The 24,730-nt window shown below is 43.9% G+C and overlaps 1 protein-coding gene across 3 annotated transcripts in view; it reads right to left on the reverse strand.

Annotated features, from left to right (window-relative positions):
* DCLK1 (doublecortin like kinase 1) overlaps window positions 1-24,730 on the reverse strand; it is a 189,768-nt gene that overhangs the window by 86,721 nt on the left and 78,317 nt on the right. For 2 of the 3 annotated variants that reach the window (XM_049853462.1, XM_049853463.1), the window contains exon 3: window positions 15,090-15,184. In XM_049853462.1, coding sequence (XP_049709419.1) covers window positions 15,090-15,184 — 95 coding nt within the window. Of the gene's footprint in view, window positions 1-15,089; window positions 15,185-16,015; window positions 20,411-24,730 lie in introns of those variants that run through there. The other variant, XM_049853464.1, reaches the window with a different exon arrangement.

Here is a 24,730-nt window from a genome sequence, read left to right on the forward strand (position 1 = left end):
TTTTTCAACAACATAAATGGTGACTATACATACGAGAGGACCTCGTCAGATGAAATACACAGGAATCAAACTGACTACATCTGTGGAAAGAGATGATAGAGAAGCTCAATATCATTAGTCAGAACGAGGCCAGGGGCTGACTGTGGAACAGGCCATCAACTGCTCATATGGAAATTCAAGTTGAAGCTAAAGAAAATTGAAACAAGTCCACGAGAGCCAAAGTATGACCTTGAGCATATCCCACCTGAATTTAGAGACCATTTCAGGAACAGATTTGATGCACTGAACACTAATGACGGAAGACCAGATGAGCCGTGGAATGACATCAAGGACATCATGCATGAAGAAAGGTCATTAAAAAGACAAGAAAGAAAGAAAAGAACAAAACAGATGTCAGAAAAGACTCTGAAACTTGCTCTTGAACATAAAGTAGCTAAAGTGAACGGAAGAAATGATGAAGTAAAGGGCTGAACAGATTTCAAAGTGTGCCTCAAGAAGACAATGCAAAGTGCTATAATGACATGTGCAAAGACCTGGAGTTGGAAAACCAAAAGGGAAGAATAGGCTCAGCATTTTTCAAGCTGAAAGAGCTGAAGAAAAAAATTCAAGCCTTGAGTTTCAATCCTGAAGGATTCTATAGCGAAATTACTAAATGACGCAGGAAGTATCAAAAGGAGATGGAATGAATACACAGAGTCATTATACCAAAAAGAATTGGTCGATGTTCAACCATTTCAGGAAGTAGCATACCATCAGGAACTGATGGTACTGAAGGAAGAAGTCCAAGCTGCTCTGAAGGCATTGACAAAAAACAAGGCCCCAGGAATTGAAGGAATACCAATTGAGATGTTTCAGTGAACGAATGCAGTGCTGGAAGTGCTCACTTCTCTATGTCATGAAATTTGGAAGTAAACTACCTGGCCAACCAACTGGAAGATATCCATATTTGTGCCCATTCCAAAGAAAGGCGACCCAACAGAACTCAGAAATTATTGGTCAATATCATTAATACACATGGAAATAAAATTTTGCTGAAGATAATTCAAAAATAGTTGCAGCAGTAAATCGATAGGGAACTGCAAGAAATTCAAGCCGGATTCAGAAGAGGGCGTGGAACAAGGGATATCACTGCTGATGTCAGGGGGATCTTGGCTGAAAGCAGAGAATACCAGAAAGATGTTTACCTGTGTTTCATTGACTATGCAAAGGCATTCGACTGTGTGGATCATAACAAATTATGGAAAACATTTTGAAGAATGGGAATTCCAGAACACTTAATTGTGCTCATGCGGAACCTGTACATAGACCAAGAGGCAGTCATTCTAACAAAACAAGGGTGTGTGGTTTAAAATGAGGTAAAGGTGTGCATCAGGGTTGTATTCTTTCACCATCCTTATTCAATCTGTATGCTGAGCAAATGATCTGAGAAGCTGGACTCTAGGAAGAAGAACAGGGCATCAGGATTGGAGGAAGACTCATGAACAACGTGCGTTATGCAGGTGACACAACCTTGCTTGCCGAAAGTGAAGAGGACTTGAAGCACTTATTGATGAAGATCAAAGACTACAGTCTTCAGTATGGATTACACCTCAACGTAAAGAAAACAAAAATCCTGGACCAAAGAGCAACATTATGACAAATGGAGAAAGTAATGAAGTTGTCAAGGATTTCATTTTACTTGGATCCGCAATCAATGCCCATGGAACAAACAGTCAAGAAATCAAAAGACTCATTGTGTTGGTCAAATCTACTACAAAAGACCTCTTTCAAGTGTTAAAAAGCAAAGATGTCAATTTCAGGACTAAGGTGGCCTGACCCAAGTCATGGTGTTTTCAACTGCCTCATATGCATGTGAGAGCTGTCAATGAATAAGGAAGAGGGAAGAAGAACTGTTGTTAGGTGCTGAAGCGTTGGTTTTGACTCACAGTGACTGTAGGTACAACACTGCCCGGTCCTGAGCCATTCTCACAATCGTTGCGATGTTTGAGCCCATAAAGAAGAACCGATGCCTTTGAATTAAGTGTTGACAAAGAATACTTTCCTACGGACCACCAGAAGAATGAACATGTCTGTTTTGGAAGAAGTAGAGCCAGAATGCCTAGAAGCAAGGATGGTGAGACTTTGTCTCATGTACTTTGGACATGTTATCAAGAGGGACCAGTCCCTGGAGAAGGACATCATGCTTGATGAAGTGGATGGTCAGCGAAAAAGAGGAAGACCCTCAATGAGATGGACTGACACTGTGGCTGCAACAATGGGCTGCAATATAGCAAGTATTCTGAGGACGGCGCAGGACCAGGCAGTGTTCGGATCTGTTGTACAAAAGGGTTGCTGTGCGTCAGAATAGGCTTGACGGCACCTAACAATAACAACGAAAGTCATTTTAGCGATCAGCATGGTTCTTTGAATACTGTTTTTACTAACCCACCTAAACATATACAAACAGTGGTAGAACAAGGAGGCCTGTGGCACAGTGGTCAAGTGCTCAGCTGCTAACTGAAAGGTTGCCAGTTCGAACCCACCAGCTGCTCCACAGGAGAAAGATGTAGCAGTCTGCTTCCATAGATATTGTAGCCCTGGAAACCCTAATAAGCAGTTCTACTCTGTTTTATAGGGTTGCTATGAGTCAGAATTGGCTGCAATGGATTTAGTTTTGGGTTAGATTTTGATTATTATCCAACTTAATGGTTGTGAAAAGAGTAAAATGAAAACATGGACACTATTGTTCTTTAGAATAAACATGATGAGACTAACCTTTATTTCTACAGCCAACAGAGCTGAAAAACTACCACGTCTATTTTTGCCTGGGTATAAATTAAATTAACTGACCTAGCTGGTTTTTCTGAGCAGTTAAACTGCTTTATGGTCTACATGTTAATAAGATATTGTGTTTGCTTCACCCAATTTGCTAATTCTGAGGCATCCTTATAGATAGTACAAAATGTAAGTTATTTTATAAGTTTTTTTTTTTCTTTTTTTTACTAACATCAAGGTATGTTCAATCTACAGAATCTAACGCGATGTGGTGCAGCTCGAGATGTGTGGTATTTGAAATGTCACCACCTTCAGGCAGATTTAAGGAGACCCACTGGGGCAGGTTGCTGGCACCTGGATATTTGTACTGGACACCTTCGTAAAAGTGCTGCCTAAGTAAGAACACTTCCCACGCGGAGCTGGTTAGCTCTGGGATCAGGTTTCAGGTGGAGAACATGTCCCACTCTTTGAAGTAAGTGAGAAAGCTGACATAACAGCTCTATCCACATTTTACCAAGATGTATCTGGTGGCCACATAGTAAAAGGCAGTTCATTTTAAATATAAACTGTCTGAGTTACTCCTGCCATTTGTATTAATGGAGTCATTTAGCTGGGGTCCATACCCATTAAGACTCTGAAAATGTTCCATTGATCCAATTGATTTCGTCAAGGTAAAAAAATCTCACAAGATAACCCTGGCTTGGGCTGGATAACTGTATCAACACTGATGCACATTTTGTCTTGGCATAGTTATTAACTTGTTAAATGACTACCAGTTTGGAAAACTGTAAAAAGTGAGAAACCAAGTAGTTATTCTCATATGATTTCTGGATCAACTACATAAAGAAAAGACCAAACAAACAACAACAAAAATATCCACTGCCATCGCGTTGATTCTGACTCATAGCAACTCAGATAAAGTAGGACTGCCCCATAGGGTTTTCTAGGCTGTGATCTTTGCAGAAGCTAACTGCCATATCTTTCTCCCGTGGAGTGGCTGGTGGGTTCAAACCACCAACCTTTCAGTTAGCAGCCGAGTACTTAACCATTGAGCCACCAGGGCTCCTTAAAGAAAAGACAACCAGTAAATAATTAACAAGCTCAAAGAGTTGTCTTGGTGATCATGACTTGAGGTCTACACAATCTGCAAAAATGGTCTCATATGGCAAAAATGAAATCATAACCTTGGCGTAGAGAACTTGAAACCCATGTGTATATAGAAAAACCATGCATTTGTTTACTGTCCAAGTGGGCACAGAACAGTAAGTTGACGGCACAGATCTGAAATAACTAACGTTGTTGTTGCTGAATGCCGTCGAGTCGATCCCGACTCACAGACCCTACGTGGCAGAGCAGAACTGCCCCAACAGGTTTTCTAGGCTGGGATCTTTATGGAAGCAGACTGCCTGGTCTTTTCTCCTGCAGAGCCACTGGATGGGTTTCAAACACCAACCTTTTACTTAGCAGGTGAGCACTTAACCACTGTGCCACCAGAACTCCTTAAATTACTAATAAGATTCTATTATTCAAAAGAAGGCATATGGAAACTCCTTTTCTCAAATTCCTTTGCATTCTTTAGTTTGCTCCACTGAAATAAACCATATGGGATAGGCAATCAATTAGAGCTAAAAATGAATACTGGAAAAACACAAAATGTTATTGTAAAGACTTGGTCAAGCCTGGAGACCTGCTGGAAACCCTGGTGGCACAGTGGTTAAGGGCTAAGGCTGCTAACCAAAAGGTCAGCAGTTCAAATCCAGCAGGTGCCCCTTGGAAACTCTATGGGGCAGTTCTACTCTGTCCTACAGAGTCCACTCTGAGTTGGAATCGACTCAAAGGCAATGGGTTTGGTCTTTTTGGGAGAGTTGTTATTACTGAGATCAGTTTACTTAGAAAACAGAAAAAATGAATATGGGAATATTGGCATTAAGCGTATCCTGCTGAAGCCAAGATTTCAAAAGCTAATGAAAGTAGTTACATCTAGATCTAACATCAAGCCTTTATGGCCCAGTCATTAAGTCACTTACTGAGGCCAAGATCGACGAATTCACAGTCGGGACCACAGCTGTGACTATGAGGCAGACATAGGGCCTTACGAGTTACTCATCAGAAAATCAGAGTCTGGAAAGGAACCAAGACATTTTGTAGTCCACCCTCCTCTCAATAAAATAAAATCCTCCCGCCATGTCTTCTTCAAATGGAAATCCGGCCTGTGACGAGGAAGCTCACTGCTCTTCCAGGCACCTGCCACACTGTGTTTGTTTTACACTCCACTTAGACTCTGTTGGTGCCATCCCGTCAGTTCAGACTCACAGCGACCCTATGTGACACAGAACCACCTCACAGGGTTTTCTAGGCTGTAATCTTTATGGGAACAGATCGTCAGGTCTTTTTCCTGTGGAGCTGCTGGGTGGGTTCAAACCACCAAACTCTTAATTAACTCTTCAAGCGCCTAACCACTGTGCCACCAGGACTCCTTCCTAGTTATATTAAGACAGTACAAATACAATTTGGAATTTCATAGATTTTAAAACATCTCTTCCCAATCCCTCTAGTTTGTTCTGAACATTGATTACATTTAGGTTATCATGGAAATAATAAAAAGAACCTATTAAAACACACTTCAATTTTTAAGATTAAAAGAAATTTAGCAAACACAACACATCTAAACCCAGAATTTTGAACATTTGTAATAATTTTAATGTAAAATACGTTTCAAACTAGGCCAGCAGAATTTTCTGTTCTTCCTCATATCATGTAACGAATACATAAAACATATTATGGAGATTGTTCTAAACTGAAGTTGGAGAACCAAGTGTTTTTTATTATTTATTTTCTCTTCACTATTTATTAATTTTATTATTTAAATTACTTTACTATATATTGATTTATCTTCTATATTTACTTATTCAGTGCTTTAGAAATTATTTGCACACACATGCACACACATATATGCATACACCCACAGTTGCACACATACACGCAAGCAGACACGCATTTGTACACACACCCACTTGTACACACACGTGCACATCATATTTTTTCCCTGTAAATTAAGTGACCTCAAAAAGAATGCCTTCAAGCCCGGGGGACCACTAGTGTGTTTTTTTAAAAAGGCAAGGTAATTTATTTTCCAACCAGTTATCAGTTTGTCTAATTTGCTCTACAGACACCTCTCGGAGAAAGGTGTATTCATGATTTTAAAGTAATTAACTATAGCCAGATTCTTCATCGGATAATCTTATTTTGTTGTTACTGCCGGTATTTTCTGTTTAGGTGTCACGTGGTGCCACCTGGCAGTATCTCAGGTCTCAGCTGATAAAATTAAATCACAAGATTATCACGACAGAAACGCAGTTATGAAGCTACCCTCACACCACGCCCAGTCATCTCACTTTCAACCTCTGCTTGTCATTTTCTGAAAGAAACTCACTGAACAACAAGGCGGTTTTTCCTGTTTATTATACAGTTACTCTAAGGTGGTGTCACAAAGTTATCTTCAGGAGGCATAGCATGGTTCTGCGTGAAACACAAGGTACGGCGTTTTACAATGGAACCACAGCACAAAGCCGTGGAACTTTTAAAACTGGGTAGTTCAATGAAACATTTCACCAGCCCTTAACTTAGCTCCAAAGCTCTGCTGATGGCTCAGGTTGTGAATTTCAGAACGTATTGCTGTTTAACACATTTTAACACTAAATTCCATTTTTTTAAAAGCACGCACCCAAGCAACTCAAACTGTAAGCAGTAAGTTATGTCGGCCTCTTTGTAAAAATTTTATCCCGATTTACAACATTCGTAGGGCATTTCAAGGTAAAGAGTCCTTAAAACAGACAAATTCAATCCCTTGTTTGTTTGCTAATGAGCATAAATTCAGCACACACATTGCAAGAAAATTAACTTTAATAATTCTTTGACTCTAACCTGTTAGCCACCCACCATCCTAGCTTCAAAAACATTTTGTGGCCATATATAATACAAAGGCCCATGTGTTACACACATCATTTACGTGATTTTGGAATTTATCTGTCATCATTACTAAAATGAACTACATTTTAAAGACACCATATATCATGCGCCCTTAAAAATTACAGCCCGGGCCTCAGGTTTCTTATCCTTGCCACATGCATTACAGGCACAGAGTTACAAATATCTTCAGCTGACAGGATAACACGCTGCATCAGGCAACTGGCATGTTGACTTCAGTCTATCTCTAACGTTCACGCTCGGGCAAATACAGTTGTCACTAACATGCACAGCTAGAGATGGTGGCGAGACTCCCAAAAATATGCATAAGTGGGCAGTCAGAGTAACTCCACCCAATTAACACTTTCAAGTGTGTATATACTTATGCAGAGGTATATACACAGAAAAAGCAAATACAGTAAGATACTACTCAAAATACGTCAACAGTTAAGAACAGCGTTTTGGAAGAAAACACAGAATTGCCTTATAAGTTACCTGGCTTTGCTACCAAACTTTCTTCACATCAGACGGCCTTTGGATGATCTCGTCTGTTTATCATTCAACGTAGTGCTCGACTACGCCCAACTCTATTAGTCAGTATTGCATTGCTAGTGAACACTGACTGACAGCCTCTCCACGTCACCAATACACACAATAGTATTTAATCGTTTCAATCACTTAACACCAACACATGGCAATACAAGCATTACATGTGCACTTATATCTAAAATTTAACACAATATTTGTTCTTCAGTTTATTTGGATTTCAATTTTTTTTGATAAATCAGTAGTCTGAATATCTGGGGCCATTTTGGCACACTGGTTTTGCACTTTACTTTTGAGCTTAAGTATGCCCCCCAAAATAGGCCACATTATGACAATTTATGACGTGAAGGCTTTACATACAAGTCCACCAGAGCCAGTAACTTATAAAGCTGTCACAAAGACCACACTTTTCTATTTAAGGACTACACACATATACAAATACTTACATAAGCACACCCACATACACGCTGAGCCCTGCATATTTCCACAAACACCCATACGCCTGTATAGATATATGGCCACATGTAATCTGGGAGTCCAACAGTAAGAATAGATGGAATTATTTTTCAGGAATAGGAGTCTATATCCTCATTCACTTTTGCTAAGGAATGCAGCTTTTAGATGCAGTTGTTTTTAAATGACAAAAAAAAATAAAAAGCTGGATCATGTATTTGCAGTGGACACAACCAAAAATTTCCCTGCTTGTTAATATAGGGAGCACACGTATTAGCCAAAATGTTGGTTCCAAATTTTTTTTTTTAAATGTAATTTGGTTTTTTCACAGACGGGTGGACCTGGCGCTTCTTCCAGGCGATGGTGGGATGGAAGCGCCGTATGTTTTTTTTCCACTGAATTGATTAAGCAAGACAAAGAAGAAACACGCCTCACCGCCTTCACAGCCACGGTCTCCAGAGTCCACACCTAACTTCACACTGGATACACGATTAGGTTTTGCACTTCTAAAATGCTGAAAGCAGGGGAATATTTATAGAATCTTTTCCTACAATGTTTAAGAGGAAAAAAAAAAAAAAAGGCGAGGGCAAATAAAAAGTCTCAAACTTCCACTTCTAGCAGGATGTCTTCATGACACAGCTCAGGTCTACCAGGAGCATAAAAATGCCTGGCTTTGCCGGAATGCCGTCCTGTCCGTAGAACAATTTAAACGTTCAGGGCCTGATTTTTAAAATGAGTCTTAAGTAAGTAAATCTTAAGTGCTTATAAATCACCAGCTTTGTTCCACCAATGAACAGAAACCTGCTGGTGTGCTGTGAAGGATTTTTTTTTTTTTTTTAATTTTTGTATTTCCTGCTTTAGTATAATGGAATTATGCTCCATAGAGGATGGGACTCAAAGCGCTGTTTCCATCTCAGAGGGACTTGAGTTTCATAAAGTAAGTGATATCTACCGCCCTGAACAGCCCTTTAATAAAAGTCATATGTCCAAAAGATTAACCGCTATGGGCGAGCAGTCCCCTTAGAACTGCCTAAGTGGAAAGCTGGCCATGATATCTATCGGCAATTAGTACAAGTTCAGTTCCTTTTCGCCGTGTCTAAACAAAGCCACGGGCTTCATAGCAACTGGCAATATCTGCCGTTTATCCAGAACAAATGGTGTTTTCGGACCTTTCTAGGCTGTAGTCATCCGTAAGATTGACAGGGCCGGGAAGTTAAAATTTTTGTAATTTATTTTTGTTCTGGCCCATCTAACCCCACCAGATTTCAGTTAACTGCTGCTTTCTTTCTGACAGTTTAGTCAAATACATACTGATCTTTTACGGGCTCAACTGTATTAAGTAATGCGTTTTACAAAGACAAAGCTAGGGCAGACACCAGCAGAGGCAACTTCACAGATGTTTACGGTTTCAGCTCAAACAAAGCAGACTTTGATCTCAGCAGGAGTCTCTGTCATTTCTATTGCAAACAGTTTAAAACTTGAAGTCTGGAGCAGGTATTACTATGAACTGTTCTTTCAAGATGGAATGGCTCCATTTGTGCTTCTCAAATAACCTGCCAGAGAAGCGTCTTTCTCTCCAATCGACTGGATAATGAGAAGCTAATTATTACGAGGCTAAGCTTTCAAATGCTGTCAGATAGACTGGATTTTTTCCCCTTTTGGTTGGAATATTTTATTCACTTGGAAAGCACAGTGGTAACACACGTAAGTACAAACCAGATGGTACAATTTGCCAGTGGGACGGTTTATCAAGGAGATGAAGCGATAACAGAACAGTCTATGACAACTGAATTTCCTTCCATCTTGAAGCAAATATTTTGTTCTTTACGTTCAATTTTCAAGGAAAATTTGGAAAAAAAATTCAAGTAAAATTCATAAAAGCCTACAAATGGCATCATACATTCTTGAATTTATGACGTACTGAGACATGTCAAGCCCGCAGAATATCAAAACCACGCTTCACAAGTCTTAAATTGTTAGTGTTGAACTAGTAAAACTACGTGATCACTAGGACCATACACGTTACATTAAAATTTAGCATTCAAATTTTAAAATGATTATATTCAAGCAACGTTGACTGTAATATCTTAAACAGAGCACTCGAAGAGCAGAGTTAGTAGGTTAATGTTTAACAATGAGTTACTTAGCTTAACACAAAAGGAGTTTTGCATATGAATATTTCCAACACACCAGCCAATGGGATTTATCAGAATGGAGAAATCTCCATTTGGGTATTTGGGGCCCGATTTACAAAGCAGTATTTAAGAGAATTTTGCTTTTCAAAATGGCTTTCTGGAAGAAAAAAAAAAAGAAGCACAGGCTTATTTTTTTTTAGGTCTGAGTATATTAAAAAAATGTGAAAATTTTCCTAGCTTCAGTTTTACAGGTTTGAAAAGTTACATAATGGTCATAGGGAAGAATCATACACTTCACAGCGATGCCATCGAACAAGTTCTTCATGTGGGCATAGAGCTGCTTATCTTCATGTTGTTTCCAACAAAATATAATTTAAAAAAGTAAAATATACTTGTCAACAAGAACAAGAAGGACCCCCAGTGCCTAATGTTAGGGTCTTCAAGAGCTGTATCTTTGACCCGATTTTTTCCCCTCAGATCTATCAGGCCATAGACTGACCAGCAGCTTCATCTATCATTCCAAGGAGAAAAAAGTCTACTTGAAGAGTTTTTATTATTTTGCAATTACAAACACCTTTAGAAAATTAGCAATCCAAATTTTTAAAAAGAATATAGCTTTAAAAAATATGTCCGCTGTAGTTGCTGTGCGCCATTGGGTCGATTCCGACTCCTAGCGACCCCACGTGACAGGGTGGAACTGCCCCATAGGGCTTTCTAGGCTGTCATCTTTACGGGAGCAGATCGCCAGGCCTTTCTCCCGAAGAGCTGCTGGGTGGGTTTGAACCACCAACCTTTAGGTTAGCAGGCGAGCATTTAACCATTATGCCATTGGCTCCTTAATATGTCTGCTAGTGTCATTTTAATCTGCTTCACAGACAGTATAGAAAGATTGTATCTAGGTGTATAGTGATAAGTAGGAAGAAAAACTTGTCCACAGAAATTATGACTCTATACTGGTAAGTCTCTAGTGTGTTCTTGTAGTTAATATTGGGTCCATACATGACATTCATCTGGAGCCAGGCCTCACAAAACCTCAGCTCATGAGTGAGTCTGTGTTCAAACTCCCCCAATCAAATCAATATAAGAGATACTAGAAAAATCTCTCCTTTCAGGGCAAATGCCGTGAGAATAAAATGCCTGTACACCTATGTGTGTGTATGATTTGGGCTTTATCATTTCAAGGCATACAAAACTCTTTTGTGTATTTTGCTGTTAGACTCTTGCTTAGGACAAGGGAAACCTTCACCCAGTCACAAACCATATACATTGCTCCATTGATTCTTTTACACTGAGTCTCCTACTGAATCCAAATCATCCGAAGACAGGGGACGATACAGGTCCTGTAAGACGAAGGGCAGTATACATTTGTTTACTTGGATTTGTGGGTGGCCTGTCGCTCCTAAGAGAGCCCTGGAAAGCACCCTTGGCTTCTAACACCCTCAGACCTTTCAGAGTCACAAGAGCAGACAAAGGGAAAGATAATCACTGAGAAACCATCTGAAAAACCAGAAAACAAAACCAAACCCATTGCCATTGAGTCGATTCCAACTCCTAGCGACCGCACAGCACAGCGCAGAACAGCCCCGTACAGTTTCCTAGGCTGTCATCTTTATGGGAGCAGACTGCCAGGTCTTTCTCCTGAGGAGCGGCTGGTGGGCTCCAACTGCCGACCTTTCAGTTAGCAGTTGAGCACTTAACCGCTGCACCACCAAAACAGCCCTTATTTTGCCTGTCGGCAAGTGCACGCTGCTCCACTGCGCGTGAGCTCTTCCCGAGGTCTGCAGCGACAAGTCCAGGCGCCTTCCTTGGACATTGCTTCCCATTCTGGGTGGAGGAACTGCTTACGTGACAACATAACTTATCGGGAGCCCTCGCTGGTGCTCACGGCAAATGCCCCACAGCAGCCACTCAGCGTTTCGTTTGCACATGGCCTCAACCCAATAAACATCGCCTCTTCAAAATTTCGTTTGGAAGACAATGAACGTAAGACGTACAACCCTGTCTCTTCCCAGTGCTCTTCCCCTTCTCCCCAGCCATTCGCCCACCACCTCCCCTCTCCTTCCCTCCGCCTCCTGTGTTGCTAGCTCTCTGCTGGTAGCCAGGCAACCAGTTCAAATCTTCAAGAGGGTCTGGAGCCACCCACTCTTCCCCTCATCTAACTGATCAGATAATCTACCAAAGTCAGGGTGTGGGAGGAACGTTAACTTCATTCAACCTACACGACGCAACACATCTTCCCTGACGCACTAACGAGTGGGACCCAGAAAAGTACAGGGATGGAAAAAAAAGCCTCCAAGATCCGCTGTGTCTACCAGCCAAGTGGTCTAGCCAGCAATTTTAATAGCAGTATTTTGGAAGAATAGGGAGGTTACTTGGCACATTGCTCCAAATATTTTTATGAAAAAAAGTATCTGGCAGACAGACAATTATTATATAAGGCCATCTTAAAAACGTCAAGAGAGGAAATGTTAATATAGGATATTATGGGAAGAAAAGCGAAAAAAGCTGATTAAATCCTTGTAACGCCTGAGACCAAATATACATTTTCTTATTTGCGAAGAAATGCAGCAAAAGTCTCAACATCCTTTAAAAACAGCGGATGCTCCTGTGTTTTTTTTTTTAGGAGGTATGGGGGGGCAGCCAACTCATTTTCCCCTGGCCACGTTGCTAAGCAACACAGAGGAAGAAATAGAAGTAGCTACTGTTTTCCAATTTGCGGTAACAAAAAAAAAAAAAAAAAAAAGTTAATTCTTGGACATGTCTTCTTTTAGCACATGCTACCTATTTTTTTACCTATCAGGAAGACGGCCTGCCAGTGGGGAACGTGGGCCACATCTGAAAAGAATCTGTTTTCAGGGATATTCAGGCCCAGTTTCCTGGGCAGGGTTATTTGGTACAGCTGCCTACACACCACGATGAAGGCTACTCTCTCGGGACCAGAAGTAGCACCCAAAACTGAAACAATTGTGAGTGTCTCCATGCACGGGCACGGTACATGCACAGAGAACATTCCTTTACAGCCCAAATCCAAACACCTGGGAACCCAACAACCTTTGGATACATCTAGTGTCCTGCTCGTGACATGTGCTTAATAAATGTTTTCGGATGATGATAAACCCTTTGCCCCCCTAAAACAAATGGGAGTTTTTTTTTTTTTCCTCCCAAGTAGGGTGCTTGCATTGCTAACTGAAAAGGCAACAGAAGACTCTAAAAGGGGAAATTCTAATGACATAAAATGCTAGGAGCTGGACGAAAATCTTCTGCCTCAATTGGACAAAAGCATAGTGAAGCAAAGAAGTCAGAGGGCAGAGAAGCTGATTCTAGCCTCGTTCTGTCAGCCAAAGGACAGCTCAGCTTTGTGTCACCAAGTGCGGGTCTCCACAACAGGCACACAGGGAGAGAAGCTAGGTCTGTAGCAGGATTCCCAACTAGTCTTTTAATCTCAGTAACTAAGCACGAGCTGCATCCATAAATCCCGAATCCGAGTTTAATTAGCTCAAAGGATGAGGACAGGACCTCTCCAAAGAGGTCCCTGGTGGCACAACAGTTAAGCACTCGGCTGCTAACCAAAAGGCTGATGGTTCAAACCTACCCAGAGACTCCACAGGAGAAAGACCTGGCAATCTGCTCCTGTGGATGACAGCCTAGGAAACCCTTTGGGGAAGTTCTACTCTGTCACGTGAGGTCGCTGTGTGTCGGAATCGACGACTTGACTGCAAACAGCAAACAACTCACCAAGAATCATTTCAAGGGAGAGGGAATGCTCCGTGAAAGAGGTCTTCCTATGCCAATCCAGTGACTGGCCCTGTAGCTGGGGACAGGGCTGGGTGACGTTCATGAGAGTGACCACACTAGCCCGTTCTCACTCAAGGACACATCTTTAGAAGACTAAACAAATTTGGCTGGTTCTTCTTTGAGTCATTCACTAATGATCCCTGTACTTTTAAAATGCCAAACTGAACTGGGGCCAAGAAAACAACTGTATTGAAAGCACTCAGAGGAAACAAATAGAATTATTGCATTTTCTAGCTGGAAAGATGCCTCTTCTCTCTCTTTCTCTCTTTTTTTTTGTTCAACTGCAACCCGGAGAGGATAACAGATTTATGTAAGATAACACAGCCACTTACTGGCGGTGCTCCTGCCAAATCCCTGGCTTCATCAAATCTAAAAAAGCTAAACCTGGTGCCAGGTGAGTCAGCACAGAAAAGAGAATCAAATCTGATATCTGATGCAACAGGTTCCAAAGGGACAGGGGTGGAGGAGGGGTGGCGGGAGGGGGCCGGATTGAGCCCTTCGCCCTCCACTTCCCGCTGGAAGACACTTCTGGCAGGCTGCAGACAGAACTTGGCCACGGACGTGAAGAGAGGGGTTTCCCTCTTGGGTGCAGCTTAAATTTACGGAACTCAGAAGCTTCACTTCAAAACACATCATCAAAGGACCCAAATGGAATATCCAGTGTTAGAACTCAGGAGCCTCGCAGGAGCCCTTGCCAATTAAAATACCCAGTGAGCTAGCGTCCTACTTCCACCTCTGACACCTCCCCGACCTTTCCTTCCCATTCTCTGTTCTTGCCTGTCTTCCTGGAAAGACAAATGGGACAGGGGTGAGGACATGGGAGCAGTCTCTCTCAAAGCCTGAGAGAAGAGCTAACCATCACCCTCCTTCTCAGCGTGAAGAACCTACGCTGTTTCCAGTAACTTCTTCACTTGGGTTTCAGGACATAAGAGGCTAAAAAACCAATGCAGGTGGTGAGGAAGGCGGGGCAGGAGGGGGGTGCTCACTGGGGGTCTCATGCACAAAGGCACCTGTCCTAGGTACTTGTCTCCTGATGCTTGGGCCCTAAGCTCCCCGGACAACCATTCTTTGTCCCAAAACAACTGCCCCACCACGGCCCTCCCCTTTCCTTAAGGGGCTGATAAGCAATGATGGCATCTAATTAAGGCCACTGCCTCCTCGAAGGAAGCTTACTAGACCAGTGCCCATAAAGTCTTCCATGCATTCAGCACACAGAGAGGGGAGGCATCATGTGTATATTATCCTCAGAGTCAAGACTGGGGTGAGTTTACAGAGAAATGAAAAGCCTTGAGTTCTAGCTAAGAGAAACCCCAGCAGTCATAAACAACCCCGCCAGTGGTCACCTCCTGCCCTAGCCTGTTATTACGAGACTCGAGAGGGCGGCTGCGCCCTTCTGCACCGGGGCTCACAGACCTTGAACAAGCTTGCTGGTTTCCTTACCCTCTGCTTCCGGAGGCTTCCGGGGCTGGTGGGTGATGGGCTTGGAGACTTTCCGGAGCGCGGAGTAGAAAGCTGACTACCAGGGGTTCCATTAACTAGAAGCACAAAGAACCAGAGAGAGGGAAAACTGTTAGGTTAAGGAATTTTCAGAAAAGACATGATGAGAGAGGGGTATCTTAATATATGTGGTCATCAGAAAAGCCTGGGCGATGGTCTTCCTCAGAAGTACACTGCTCTGCTAAACTTGTGCTGAGTGTGGCGGTAGGTTACATAATAACTAGAAAGATGTGCTTTTCCTAACTTCCCTGATGAATTTAATTGATGATTTTTGGAATGTGGTAAGGTCCTGAGACATTTGCAGTGGAATTCCTCTGTAATGTTTTAGTTTAGTTTCCCACGAGGAATAAATATTAGCAGAGCTCACACATGCTGTTTCCAGGGCTTGTGAAGAGGTCCCTGCACTTTAAGGTTAACGACCCACCTCTAGAAGCCCTGCACCCCCTGTGCCTGCCATGCCCCTGGCCTGGCTGGACAGACCTGCTTTGAGCGGCACAGAGTCACCGGCCACGGATGCTCAAAAACTCTCAGGGTTTGTCTCTGCTGGTACTGAAGACAAAAACTGCTTTCTAACAGGTTTAAATCACTGGAATGCAACCTGATTCTCGAGACTTTCATACAACATTATCCCTAAGCCACAAAGTTCAAGTAAGCAGTGATTTTTCTCCAGATGATATCCCCTCTGAGAACAATCAAAAACACTTAAAGGCATGGTTTTATCAGATACATCAGGCCGTCTATTTTACCTGTAAAAATGACAACCTGATTGTTCCAGTCAACGAGGAATTAGCAGGGAGGCACAGACACTCTGGGGGTGCAGAGCAAACAGCTCCACGAGGGCTGGGTCGGCGCTCAGGCACTGAACTTACCTTCTCTGAGTTCTAGCATGGACTCTGTCTTAGTGTTGGAGCTGACACTAGCGAGGCGGCCTCCCTTCTCAGCACCGAGCCAGCAGGCAGAGACGGAAGCGCTGGATCAGTTAGGGGTGGCTGAGGCTGCTGAGGCTGCTCCCCAGCAGGCTGGATGAGATGCCGCAGACGCCTTTTCTGCGTAAGGCTGACGTCTTCCCAGCAGCAGTGGGAGGTGCGGGTGCTGTCTCAGGCTACATCCAAGGTGTCAATTAAGCCTCAAGCCAGGAGGGGCCCTGCAGCCCCCACCCCGACACTCACTTCGCACTGAATCATAATGAGTTACCTCTGGGGGCAAGAGCCCCAGTGACTCATCGGGAAATCAGAATGCCAATAGCTCTTCCGAAGCCTGGTGGCTCCGGGGGTGACAAGCACCACCTCACAGCCTTCCCTGCTAAGGTGCAGCCTGTGTTGGCGTCTCAGAGCAGAGTGTTGCCACACAAACAGGTGCTCTCTGCTTTCTCAGTTTCCTCAAAAACCTTCAAAAATGCCCGTACCCCACACTGCTACTAATTTGTAATTTTGTCTGAAATGTACTTTGGTGCTTCCTTTTGAGAAAAATCAAATGACAGCTTTTGGTGGATCATGAAAGCGCTGGGAAGGGTTCTGTTCACCAGAGCCGGCTCTGTGGACTCCGCTAGAGGCCCAGGTCTCCTTGCCTGTGCGGTCTCGCTGTCAGTGGCCCCAACGGGAGGGCCAAGGACAGTGGCAGAGTGGGAATCCACATGCCAACAAGGGAAGGCTTACCCTACTGGCTGGCTGGAAAAAGTGTTTCATGAACCTAAGAGTATTTTCTTTGTCTAGGTCATATCTCAAGACTGCCCAGATTGGGAGGAAAGAGAAAAAAAAAATGAGCAAACGAGGAAGCAAACACAGTATTCACACTTTTCACTTTGGGCACCTCTAAGCAAGGAGCTCTGGTGTTTAAACGCTCGGCTGCTAACCCAAAGGTCGGGAGTTCGAACCCACCAGTGGCTCCCCTAAAGATTACAGCCTAGGACAGCCTATGGGGCTGTTCCACTCTGTCCTACAGGGTCGCTATAAGTTGGAATCAATTCGACGGCACACAACAACTATCTTATCAATGGAATGGAAAGTCAAGAAAAAGGGAAAATGGACTCCCAGGAAAACAGCATTAGAAATGGCTCGCTTAAATAAATAAAACATCAACAACAGTAATGACAGGCTGCCTTTAGTCAGGATTCATGATGTGTGATGTGTGAGGCACGTATAACAATTTGTAATACCTGATCTATGCATTCATTCCACAAACATGTGCAGAACGCTCACTATGCGTTAGCACTGTGCTAGGCGCAGGTGGGTCGGCATAGGACACGACAGGTGTGGGAGTCCAGTGGTTAACGACAATTACGTAGCATCTTAGATTATCCCACACTTATTTCCTATGAAACATACATATATACACACATAAAAAAATTTTAATATACATATACGTAAATACACACACACACACACACACACACACACACACATAGGAGCCCTGGTGGAAAAAGGTTAAATGGTCAGCTGTTAACCAAATGGTTGGTGGTTTGAACCCACCCAGCAGCGTCTCAGGAGAAAAAAACTTTACGATCTGCTCCTATAAAGATTACAGCCTAGGTAACCCTACAGGGCAAAGAGTTGGAATTGACTCGATGGCACACAACAATGTGTTTGTGTGTGTGTGTGTGTGTGTGTGTGTGTACATACAGTTATATATTAAATGAGTATACCCACGCACATTAAATGAGAATATATGCACACATAAATATATATATATATGTATGTATGTATCTAACCCTAACGGTAACTCTATGGGAGTCCCTGAGTGGCACACAAATGGTTAAGTGTGCAGCCACTAACCTTAAGGCTGGCGGTTCAAACCCACCCAGAGGTGCCTCAGAAGAGAGGACTAGTGATTTGTTTCCCAAAGGCCACAGCCTTGAAAACCCCATGGAGCACAATTCCACTCTGCACCCATGGGGTCGGCGTGAGACAGAACTGACGTGACAGCGACTGGTTTTGGTTTTAATAACTCTATGAGGCAGGCAGCATTATTTTTCCCATTTTAACTGAGGCATAATGATGACAAGCAAATATGGCACAGGGCCAGGAATTTAACCAGGGTAACCCAGAACCTACAGTCTTCACCACAACCTCCCCTAACTGCCTCGGCCTTCTAGCTTAGGGGAAAATCAGATAACTGAATCAGCAACTGTGGTTTTGGGATGCCTGCAAGATCATTCCGACTCATAGCAACCCCAGCGACAGAGCCGAACTGCCCCATAGGGTTTCCAAGGCTGTAATCTCTACAGGAGCAGGTCACCAGGTCTTTCTCCTAAGGAGCTGTTGGGTGGGTATGACCCACCGACCTTTCAGTTAGCAGTCGAGCACTTAACCGCTGTGCCACCAGGGCACCTCCAAAATGCTCTAGAGGGAAAAAATACTGGGATGTCCCATAAGAGAATGTTGAGGTAGGAGACAGCGTGGCGCATTAGGCCTGGTTATCTGCTTCTGAAAGTCAGCTGGTGAAAACCCTACGGATCACAGTGGTCCCACCCAAAAACCAGTCACGGGGATGGCCAGGACTGGGCAGCGTCTCACTCCGTTGTGCATGGGGTCTTCGCAAGTGGACGCTGACTCAACAGCAGTGAACAGCCGTGGTCAGAGATGGGGGCATCGCTGGGGCCAGGGATGAAGGAAATATTCCAGAGATTTAAGAGGTAAAATCGATGCCGCTGTTTGCAATCAAGTTGATTCTGACTCGGAAAGACCTTAGGACAGAGCAGAACCACCACATAGGGTTCTCTAGGCTGTAATCTTTCTGGGACCAGATGTCTCTCTCCCATACAGCCACTGCGGGGGCTTGAACCACCTTTCAGTCAGCAGCGAGTGCTTAACCACTGAGCAACCAGGGCTCCTAGTAAAATCTACCAACCAAAAAAACCCAACCCATTGCCGTTGGGTCAATTCCGACTCATAGCGACTCTAAAGGACAGAGTAGAACTGCCCCATAGGGTTTCCAAGGAGCACTTGGTGGATCTGAACTGCCGACTTTCTGGTTAGCAGTCATAGGTCTTAACCACTGCGCCACCAGGGTTTCTGGAAAGAGCTATAGGACTTGGTAATCGGTTGGCTGAAAAAGACGAAGGCTAGAAGGGAGCAGGCTGGGAAGGACATATGGAGCGTGGACTCGGTGAACTGAAGCACTTTACGTGACATTCATCTCACACTGCAGGCTGGTGTAACTTTTCCTGTTTTCAGTGAGGAAACTGAGGTTCAGAGAAGTGGCTCTTGCCCAAAGACAAACAGCTGGAAGCTGGCAGAGCTAGGGCTGGGTCTCACTCAAAAAACTGCACCCTTTTTCTGAGTGGCCTGTTGGCAGCTCAGAACACGTCCAGGGCTCTTGTTCCCTGTCTGTCTGGCTAGGGACATCCAGGTCTCTCTCTCCACCACTGGGTTACTCAGGCTCCCAACCTCCTTTATTTGAAACCACTAGACTCAGGGTGTCAACTTCTGCTGCCACGTCTCTGGAAAAACGAAGCTCTGTACCAAACACATCAGTTACAATCAAACATTTTTGGTGCACAACCTGCTTGAAACTTGGGCACAAGGTGCATTCTTCGAGTCAGAGGTCTGCTCAGACCCTTCCTCCGGCTACCCGAAAAGCACAGGTAACCATTTAAGATGGTTCTTGACAATCAGAGGGTGCCCCGCACCTTGCTTCCGAGTCACTGCTGAATGAACAATTTCATTCATTACTAAGTTTCACACACATTCTGAGCCTTCTTGTTTTTATTCTGTAATACCGGAGGTCACTGAGGATCCATAAAAAGGGCTTTGTTACTCACTGAGTGTCGGTGTTGCTGTGTGCCGTCCATTCTGACTCACAGGGATCCCACTGTGACAGAGGAGAACTGCCCCGTGGGCTTTTCCAGGCTGTAATCTCCAAGGGAGCAGACCTCCAGGTTTTTCTCCTGTGGAACCTCCGGGTGGATTTGAACTGCCAACCTTTTGGTCAGCAGCCGAGTGCTTATCTGTTGCACCACCAGGGATCTACTTATTTAGTGTCGTTGTTGTTGTGTGCTGTCAAGTTGATTCTGACTCACAGGTTTATTAAAATTCAACTTATAACAAATTATTTTATAGAGGTTCTTATTACAAACACTTTTTCTCTTAAATGGGAAAACTTCATATGTTCTTGGCTGCCTTTGTGACAGCTTCTGCCATTTCTAAGCAAGAGGATGTAACTAAAACGTGTTAAAAGCATAGGGGCTCCTAGGCTGTAACCTTTACAGGAGGAAATCGCTAGGTCTTTCTCCCACGGAGCCCCTGGGTGGGTTTGAACTGCCTACCTTTTGGTTGTCAGCTGAACACCTAATTGTTTGGGCCACCAGGGCTCCTTACACTATGTAGGGAGTGGTATATATGTTTGCCTCCAACTAGAATATAAGCAACTTGAAGACAAGGACTATGGTGTAATCTTGTATCACGGGAACCTAATATGTGCCTGGAACACAGTAGGTGTTACTCAGAAAATCTTTCTTTAACTTACCTGGGCTAGTAATAAATAAATAAATAAATAAATAAATATATTTTTTTACTAGCAGGGAGCCCTGGTTGTGCAATGGTTAAGCACTTGGCTGCTAACTGAAGAGCTGGTGGTTCAAACACACGCAGGGACTACATGGGAGAAAGACCTGGCAACCTGCTCCCATAAAGATCAGAGTCTAGAAAGGCAGGAGGGAACAGGAAAGCTGGTAATAGGGACCCCAGGGTTAAAAGGGAGAGTGTTGACATGTCGTGGGGTTGTTAAACCAACGTCATAGAACAACGTGTGTACTAACTGTTTGATGAGAAACTAGTTTGTCCTGTAAACCTTCATCTAAAGTACAAAAAAAAAGTTACAGTCTAGGAAACCCTATGAGGCAGTCCTACTCTGTCACGTGAGATCGCTATGAGTCAGAATCACCTTGACAGCAGTGGGTTTGGGTTTGGGGTACTAACGGCGAAGAGTTTATAGATGCAGTTGAGGTAGGGTGCTAACCCCAACGGGACGTTCAGAGCTTTGAGTAGTGTCTCTGGAGACCACACGGAAGGTGGGCAGTTGGGGAGTTGATGGGTACAGGACAAGGGAATGGAAGGAGGACTGAGCTTCAGGTGCAGGAAAAAGATGTAGAACACAAGGGATGAATCACCAGTCTCTTGATTTTCTTGAGGCAATTTTCCCCCTGACAATTCCTCTGGATCCCCAAAGCAGGAAAGCACCTCCACAGGCCATAGAAGGCTGAGATCTCAGCACAAAGGAACAGAGGGAGCTAACAATTAGCAGCTAACAGTCTGCCTTTGAGGTGTTTGATATGAATCAGAGGAGTCTGACAAATTGGGCTAGTAAGCTAATTAAAATTCTCCTTGCTTTCCCAGGGTTGATTCTTGTCTTATCTGCATATGTTCCATAAAATATTTTTATATAACTACAAAAAAAGTAAAATTTGAAAAGCAGAAATAAGGAGACTTCAGGAGGATTCAGGGGTCACACACAATGACGTTTTAAGCCTGGGGTATGGAATGGTGTTAGGTCAGGGCAGGAGTTTGCAAGGAAGGCAGGCTTAAAGCCTCCTGTGCAAAACCTTTACTTGGAGTGATGCTGTGAAGGGGATTCTGGCACTTCATGTGTTAAAACCGGCTGCTGTTGAGATGTCCCCATGCATGGCCACCCCACATACATCAGAGCACAACTGTACCCACAGAGTTCCCAGGGGCTGTGACCTTCTGGAAGTAGGTCACCAGGACCTTCTTCCAAGGTGCCTCTGGGTGGGTTCACACCACCACCTTTCGGTTAGCCACTTAGCTCTGAACTATTTGCACCACAAGGAGGCCCGGTAGCAAAGTGGTTAAGTGTTTGACTGCTAACCAAAAGGTTGGAGGTTTGAACCTGCCCAGGGGTTCCCACGGGACATAAACCTGGCCATCTGCTCCCATAAAGATTACAGCCTGGGAAACCCTATGGGGCAGTTCTGCTCTGTCACATGGGGTCACATTACGGTGACAGAGTCGGAGTCCACATTACGGCAGCCAGCAACAACAACGTTTACTGTGGCTACCGTAGCTAGGAGTTCTAAAGAACAGGGGTCACTCTGCGAGAAAACGGCGGTTGACTATCTAATTAGGAGTAAAAATTCTAAGAAGAAAAGATACACAAATCAAACTCCTTTCTAACAGTTCAAGGATAGGTCAACATTTGGAAGTCTGTAAGTTTTAAGTGGAAACCCTGGTGGCGCAGTGGTTAAGTGCTACAGCTGCTTTCCCAAGAGGTCGGCAGTTCGAATCCACCAGGCGCTCCCTGGAAACTCTATGGGGCAGTGCTACTCTGTCCTGTAGTCGCTGTGAGTCGGAATCGACTCGACTGCAGTGAGTCTGGTTTGTTTGGAAGTTTTAAGTAAGACTCTAGTAATGAAAATTCAAGAAAGGTAACAGGACTTTTTCATACTTTTAATACTAAGGAAGCAATAGAAACAAAACTCAAATTTATCAGTTTTTGTTGAAATCTCATTAGGGTATATTTGGATGGCACAAACGGTTAACATCCTCAGTTGCTAACCAAAGGTTGAAGGTTCGTCCACCCAGAGGTGCCTTGCAAGAAAGGACTGGCAATCCACTGCCCAAAAATCAGTTTTTGAAAACCCTACAGAGCCCAGTTCCACCCTGACACACGTGGGGTGGCCATGAGTCAGACCTGACCTGACAGCAACTGGCTTGGTTTTACAGTCTTATTTTTTGAGATGTTTTGTTATAACTTTCCCGTTCAGAAAAGGAATTTGTCTAAAAGAATTTTACCTTTTAAACTGCACATTTTATGAGACGTCTGTATTCACAGACAGACATACATGTAAGGATGCAACCCATATTAACCACGCTTTGTAAATGCCCTTCGTATCGTCTTACTTCTTTCAGAAGCAACAAAAAACCATTTTTCCAATTTTTTTGCATCACCGCACTGGGTGACGTAGGCATTGGATTGTCTGGGGACTCGTTATTCTCTGTGTGTTACCAGGGCCCCTGGCTTCCCCTTTCCAGCTCCTGCTGCCTTCGTGGGGCCCTTTCTGTCATGGAGATCACTAAGAATCCAACCGCGGCGTGGACTCCTGTTACCTGTAAATTACTGGGGCTCCGTCTGTGTGCTTCTTGGGAGCAGGGGCCGCTGCTTTAACCCTGCATTGTTGGCATCCTCAGCCTGTGGTGATACCTCAGAATGTGAAAATAATCACCTTACAGGAATGAATTCCTCTGAACTTCCTTTAGTGCTAAGAGGAGAAACAGGTAGGAAACGCGGAAGATTTATCGAGGACTCTGGCTCTGACCTACGAGTGCAGGTTTCGGCCCGGTGAAGCAATGCCATGAAGTCGGGCTGGATCCCTGCACCTCTTGGAATCCACGTGGTTTGGCACTACTACTTATGCCTACACTGCAGGGTGTTGGGACTCTGGGAACTATCGTCTCAAAACAGGTACTGCACTAGCTGTTCCCTGGAAAGCAAAACGTTAACACGCAGAGGATCAGGCTGGTACTGAGGACTGCCAGCCTGCGATGCCCGGAGCACTGGAAGGCTGGGTACCAGCTCTGCACTGCCACTTCATGACTTGGTGACTCTGGGCGAAGCGGCGAGTCCCTGAGTGGCATAAATGCTTAAGCACTTGGCTTCTAACTGAAAGGTTGGTGGCTCAAGTCCACCCAGAGGTGCCTGGGAAGAAAATCCTGGTAATCCGCTTCTGAATGGTCACAACCGTGAAAACCATGTGGGGCCCAGTTCTACTCTGAAGCACACGGGGTTGCCATGAGTTGGAAATGACTTGATGGCAACTGGTTTGGGTTTGGTTTTTGGGGGGCAAAGCAGGGGTCCCAACCCTGCCTCTGCTTCTTTACCTATAAAAATGGAAATAATATCCTGTTTTACTTGCTTATTGTTGGAAGATTGCTGGGAGGATTAAAACAGACAAAAGAGGTGAAAGTCCTGTGTAAGGTGTTTCACTTAAATACGTTAACAGTATTGTCATTACAGCTGCACGGCACAGAAACTGAGCAAATCTTAACTTTATAACATGTTCCAATTTGGGCATAATGGAGGAAGACGAATACTAGGACAGAAGTAGAAATTCAGGTTGTTCCAGGTGTGGGAAACCAAGGTAAAGATTCTTTAACATTAAAAAGTCAGGTTCACCATAGTCTCATGGGACATCTCGGTCTGTCGGCATAACACAGTTCATGAAGCTATGTTCTACATCATAGTTTGGTGATTAGTGTCTGGGATCCTAAAAGCTTATGAGTAGCCATCTAAGATATAACTGTTGGTCTCTACTAGACTAGAACGAAAGAGAAAGACGGAAACCAAAGACTCAAAGAAGAAACAAGTCTACAGGACAGAGTCTATGTGCACTGCAGCCTCATCTATGCTGAGACCAGAAGAACTAGATGGTGCCTGGCTACCACTACTGACCATTCCAGTCAGGACCAGAATAGATGGACACTGACAGAATGAGAGAAAAATGTGGAACAGAACTTCAAATTCCTGAAAACAAACAAGCCAGACGTACTGGACTGGTTGATACTGGAGGACTCCCCGAGACTACTGCCCTGAGATACTCTTCAAACCGTAAACTGAAACTAACCCGAGGTCGC

This window comes from Elephas maximus, chromosome 14, assembly GCF_024166365.1.
Source record: "Elephas maximus indicus isolate mEleMax1 chromosome 14, mEleMax1 primary haplotype, whole genome shotgun sequence".
NCBI lineage: Eukaryota > Metazoa > Chordata > Mammalia > Proboscidea > Elephantidae > Elephas > Elephas maximus.